This window comes from Hyalella azteca, unplaced genomic scaffold, assembly GCF_000764305.2.
Source record: "Hyalella azteca isolate HAZT.00-mixed unplaced genomic scaffold, Hazt_2.0.2 contig2661, whole genome shotgun sequence".
NCBI classification, from domain to species: domain Eukaryota; kingdom Metazoa; phylum Arthropoda; class Malacostraca; order Amphipoda; family Hyalellidae; genus Hyalella; species Hyalella azteca.
The window spans coordinates 130,677-136,299 of NW_025932927.1; the positions used below are offsets into that span (position 1 = coordinate 130,677).

The 5,623-nt window shown below is 40.8% G+C and overlaps 1 protein-coding gene across 1 annotated transcript in view; it reads right to left on the reverse strand.

Annotated features, from left to right (window-relative positions):
• Nucleotides 1-5,623, reverse strand: part of LOC108679198 (kinesin heavy chain) — a 26,132-nt gene that overhangs the window by 13,950 nt on the left and 6,559 nt on the right. Inside the window, exons 2-6 of the mRNA XM_047885648.1 lie at nt 3,957-4,044; nt 3,431-3,658; nt 2,984-3,127; nt 2,408-2,532; nt 1,478-1,949 (exon numbers count right to left, since the gene is read on the reverse strand). Of these exons, the coding sequence (XP_047741604.1) occupies nt 1,478-1,949; nt 2,408-2,532; nt 2,984-3,127; nt 3,431-3,658; nt 3,957-4,044 (1,057 nt within the window). The remainder of the gene's footprint in view (nt 1-1,477; nt 1,950-2,407; nt 2,533-2,983; nt 3,128-3,430; nt 3,659-3,956; nt 4,045-5,623) is intronic.

Here is a 5,623-nt window from a genome sequence, read left to right on the forward strand (position 1 = left end):
TGTTTGGTGGTGAGTTAGAAACATGTTTGGTGGTGAGTTAGAAACATGTTTGGTGGTGAGTCAGAAACATGTTTGGTGGTGAGTTAGAAACATGTTTGGTGGTGAGTCAGAAACGTGTTTGTTGGTGAGTTAGAAACATGTTTGGTGGTGAGTTAGAAACGTGTTTAGTGGTGAGTCAGAAACATGTTTGCCAGCCCATTAAGTGGTCTGAAATATTTGCTGTTGGTCTACAACGTTTCGTAGATTTTCGACAACTTAAATAACAAATGATCAGAAAAACATATATTCAATGACACGAACTGTATAAACTAATTGACTATCAAAACAGCGGATTGCCAAAGATCAGACGGTAAATGATTGATGATCCAAACTATACATGGTTAATGGTCAGAATTGCAGAAGTTTAATGGTCAAAAACCTTCTGAAAACGTGGTTAATAAGTCAATTTCGTTAGTTCGGAAAGTTAGGCATTTAACTGGGCGCGTGTTAGGCGTTCGTCAGTCATGATCCAGTCCAAAATTATTCAATGCATCTCTATAGAAGCATTCACTGCTGCCGTACAAGGCACCTGCCATGCCCATGGCGTGAATGCTGCCATTGAAATGCATTAAAGAATATTGGACTGGACCGTGACTGGCGAGTGTCCGGCAGCATGGTGTGAACCCTGCCTTAAGTGATCAAAGATAATTAAATAATACACGCAGGCAAGTGTTTGGCCCTTAGCTCCTACTCGCCTCACTTCCTGAGGCAGACAATCTATACAGACTGTGCTGTGGAGCATCTAAAGATAGATCGTCTACCAAATGGGCTCATCATCAATGATGCTACCTAGCCTACCTTGTAGTCTAGCGCTGCATTACCGTACCTAAGCCAGTCTATCTGAACCATGGATGATGTGAGCGAATGGCAGCAGCAGGCATTACGGTGGACAGAGAGCACAGTCTCTCCAGCCGACGCTAAAAGCTTTGTTCAGAACGTCACGTCAGCAGTTCTCAATGCTTAATCATGAGTTAAACATTGATCTTTGCTTGATCAATACTGAGGTAGTCTGTAGCCTAGGACGTCAGCTATTGTCACCAGCAGCAGGTTTACGTGGCAGCAAAAGGCTCAACGCTGTAACTAGTTTATCATTTCAACCCTAGCTAAGCGAAAAATAATTCTCACGCTAGACTTTAATAAAGTCCAGGAACGGCACCTGGAGCAGCACAGGGCTGCAGTTTACACAAGCCCCATTGCCTGTAGGAGCATTCAGGCGCCACACTACCTTATCATACGCACAGCCAGTGACGACATCCATCGAAGTTACAGTTAGCAGCTATTCTTAGGTAGCATAGCAATTGAACGCTCAGCACTTTTGGCCGTCACTCTGCGCATTTGGGCTCCAAAAATAATCAATGTAGGCGCCAGTGCACGCGCAAATAATACTAGATTATAATATTAACTTAAATGAAGAAGCGATGAAAAAGGCAAGACTCACTGAGCATAGAGGAGCTGGTGGAGGCATCCATTTCAAGCTGCACCTGGTCTTCAGAGCTGACCTTATCGCCCGCCCTCCACTTGTTTAGCTCAAACTCCATCTTCTCGATCTGAATCCTAAGCTTGGCGACTTTCTCCTTCTCCTTCTCGTACCTCCTCTTCCACTCCTCGGCCGTGAGCTCCTCGTTGACAGACACAACATTCTTGATGGTCTTGGCTCGCTTACCAAAGTCTAGCGTTGACTTTGTCTCAGCCTCGTTATAAGAGGCGGGCGAGCAACAGATGACGATGGTGGTGCGCGCATTGCCACCCAACGACTCTTGCAAGATGCGTGTTAACTTTGAGTCTCTGTAGGGAATGTGTGATTTGTTGCCATCAGCCAGGGCAGATATCACGTTGCCCAGCGCCGACAGCGACTTGTTGATGTTCTTAGCTTCATCCAGCACAGTGCCTTCTGCGCCCGTCTTGCTCACCTGCAACAGTCGGGGTCAACTTTACTGACGGCAATCTGTTGATGTAGGACTTTGACATCTGCAACTGCATCAATTAATACTAGTGTTAGTGACCTGCAACTGCACGAAATAACACTTGTTCACCTACAGCGACTATAATATAAGGCAACACACCAATGACAACGCTGGTCTGAAAACTAAGTCTACATCATTTTTGCGCATTTAGCACACAGGAGAGGAACAACCAAACGGTTTCTCAGAGCTGGCCACAAGCAACTAAGCCCATGCAACATCAGTTCCTATCTCATCCGTGGTTGTTCAACTGCAGTTGGATCTCAGCCTCCACCTCTAGTCTACATAGAGCAGCAACAGTTCTAGAGCAGCAACATAACTTATCGAACACAACCTACCATGACCACAAACAGCTGAATAAAGGAGTCAGACTGGAGAAAATTACAGAGTGCAAATGGTACTCATACCTTCTCACTGCCAGCAAGATCGACCATGTACAATTTTCCTAGCAACTTCTTCTGGGTCTCCATATTCTCTTGCTTCACTTGAATCAGGAAGACAGAATGCGACCTGGAACTGTGCTCGTTCATGTCTGCAACACAAAAGTATCATAATCAATAAACAGTATAGACACTAACACTCAATACGTCATAATAACTGTGCTCATTCATGTCTGCAACACAAAAGTATCATAACCAATTAACAGTATAGACACTAACACTCAATACGTCATAATAACTGTGCTCATTCATGTCTGCAACACAAAAGTATCATAGTCAATTAACAGTATAGACACTAACTTAATATGTCATAAAAACCGTGCTCGTTCATGTCTGAAACGCAAAAGTAGCATAACCAATTAACAGTATAGACACTAACTTAATACGTCATAATAACCGTGCTCGTTCATGTCTGCAACGCTAAAGTTTCACTACCAACAAACTGTACAGACGCTAACGCTTAATACGTCATCTTGCAAAGCACCTACATACACCTCAAGCCTCTTATATCAAATTAATCAAGTTAGCATAGTATGAGCTCACTAGTAACAGCGATGTGGCGATTGCTCTTGCCCAGCTCGATGACTTCAAAGACCTCCTCGGGGGAGGACACGAAGCGCTCGGTGGCGCCCTTCACGTACGTCACGCGGTTCTTGTCCTCGTGCACCGCGAGGTTCACCTTCGTCACTGCACCACACAAACATAGCGTACATTAATCTCATGGGATAATGTGTTTGTTTCAAAGTTAATTGAGCATTAGCAGGTATAACTTAAAACACTGCAACTGTTACAAGTTGATGCACATAATCATAACTAGATGGTCAACAGGAGAAGTGGTGTAAGTGGACACACCACAAACACCAAGTAAAACCAACTATTCAGCCAACTTTCTTACAAATGATCCATAATGTCAGTTTATGATTTAACCAGTAAATATTCAGAGCAAGGATATAAGGATCATTAGTATCAAAGCTTGAGCTCTGCACTCACCATCTAGCAAGTCTCTAATTTTATCCATATATATCTCAAAGTACGAGACTTTGATATGGAATTCAAGGTTCTCTTCCATGCTGTAGATGTGCTGGAAGATGTCATTGATGATACGTGGCATGATGCCATGCAGGTTTGGGTCAGACATGACTCCTTCCATGGTATGAGTCTTGCCTGACGATGTCTGACCATACGCGAAGATGGTACCGTTATACCCGTTGAGCACATCTGTGGCATGAGAAGAAATAGTAACATATCTATTATGTGCACTCAATGCATCATTAGAAATAGCATAATATACATTTGTGGCGTCATTGCACACATTGAAACACTAAACAGTGGATAATAAAAGAGCCTGCACCACAGGGATATATTCTGTGGTCAATGCATTGGATCAAAGGACATTAGCATAGGAGTAGCCTACCTGCATTTCATATACATGAGCAAATGAGGGAGCTCATTCATCTTAGTGATTCAAACTGATACCTAAACTATGGAAAATGCAATAGAAACATGATGCCCTTACCTTTGACTATATTCTTGGCTGCTTTATTGTAAACATTTTCTTGTGTGATGTTGGGCTTAAGGATGTGGTCAAACTGCCACGTCTTGCCCTGCACACAACATTGATGTAAGTAACACATTTAGTATAAATACACATCTAACAAATCATTTTACAGATCTAACAATGCAGCACAACAGAAATATCTTTTAGGCATTACTAACTGATAACTTTTATCCTTCTTGGCACTCTAATTGTTTAGGTATAAAGTTTAAACAGTCCTGTGTCCATAGTCCTGATATAGTATGGTCTTGCTGCAGTAATATTGGACTCCATAGCAGGCCTCACTCTCACCAAAACAGGATGGCTATAGTTTGTAAATTGTTTCAGGAATATTAACTTCATACAAAGTGATGCTAATGTCAAATGCTGAGAGCAATGAATTACAAGTAGAAGAGAAGTTGTCAATAGGTCCATTAATGCCTAAATCAACCTAAGCTCAAAAATATCTCCCTCTAAGATCCAAGACTATAACCTAGATTGTTCAGAGATCCTGAAAATGCACAGTCAAACAGAGTAATACGGGATGGGCGGGGTAAATCAGGGCAGTTGTCACACATATCATAGAAATGTTATAGCAGCAAAACTAATCAAAATATTGCCAAACTAAAAATAGTGGCATTAAGTTCAGCATATTTACTATCTATGTAGCATAAAGCAAGTTAAGAAATGATACCATCAAACGTGGTAATAAGGGACGGTTTTGAGCATTTTTCATTAATAACTTCTTACCATGAAACATTTCATGAACAAGTTTGGGCTCATTTTACAGCTCTTTGCGAGCGCTATCAAATGGCATCTTCAGAAAAATTCCATACGCTATTCGTAAGGTGCCAGATGCAAAATAAAACCATCCCGAATTACCCCTGGAAACAGGGTAATCCGGGACACTTGAAATGAAACTCGATTTTAAAATGTTTGAAGCATGCAGAGTGTACTTATACATTACTAATAGTACTCTGAAGTCCTCCTCTTTCATTGTAGATGATGTAGAATAAATGACATTTTCTGTGTTTTTACTTGTAACTCAAAGAAAGAGCGTGAAAACGTACCTGAAACAGAAAGGAATATTTTAGTGACAACCATCATATCTTGTGGAGAAATAAATCATAGTTTAGGTTACTTACTTTTCATTCTATGTTGCCCGGTGTACAATTCTATCTATGACATTCTATGGACAATTTTGTGATGACCAATGCATTAATTTTTCGTTATGTGAAATTTTTTTCACTGAGCAAGGTAAATTTTATCAAAAATTTTGGTTGTCAGTTGATTTTTTCATCAACTGAAGCCTTTGCTAATCAAGGTTTTACTGTAAATGCATTTTTAGGGGTGTCTCTTATTACTGTAAAATGGGGTAACTTAGACCACTTTTTTTTATAAATGATGCCATTTTTTTACTAGCTAAATTAAACTTGAATTGAAACATGTAAAATACAGGTCTATACTCTAGCTTCACTCACCATAAATTGCTGGCTTCTGCCTCTCATAGTCTTCATGTAGTAATTTCAAAAAAGGTGATGGTCTTTGTTACCCCAGCTCTTGGGGTAACTTAGACCGGGTGGTAAAATCAATTATATTTTTTGGTAAAATAACTCCAAATAACTCCAGGTTTTGGTGCATTGTAGTAG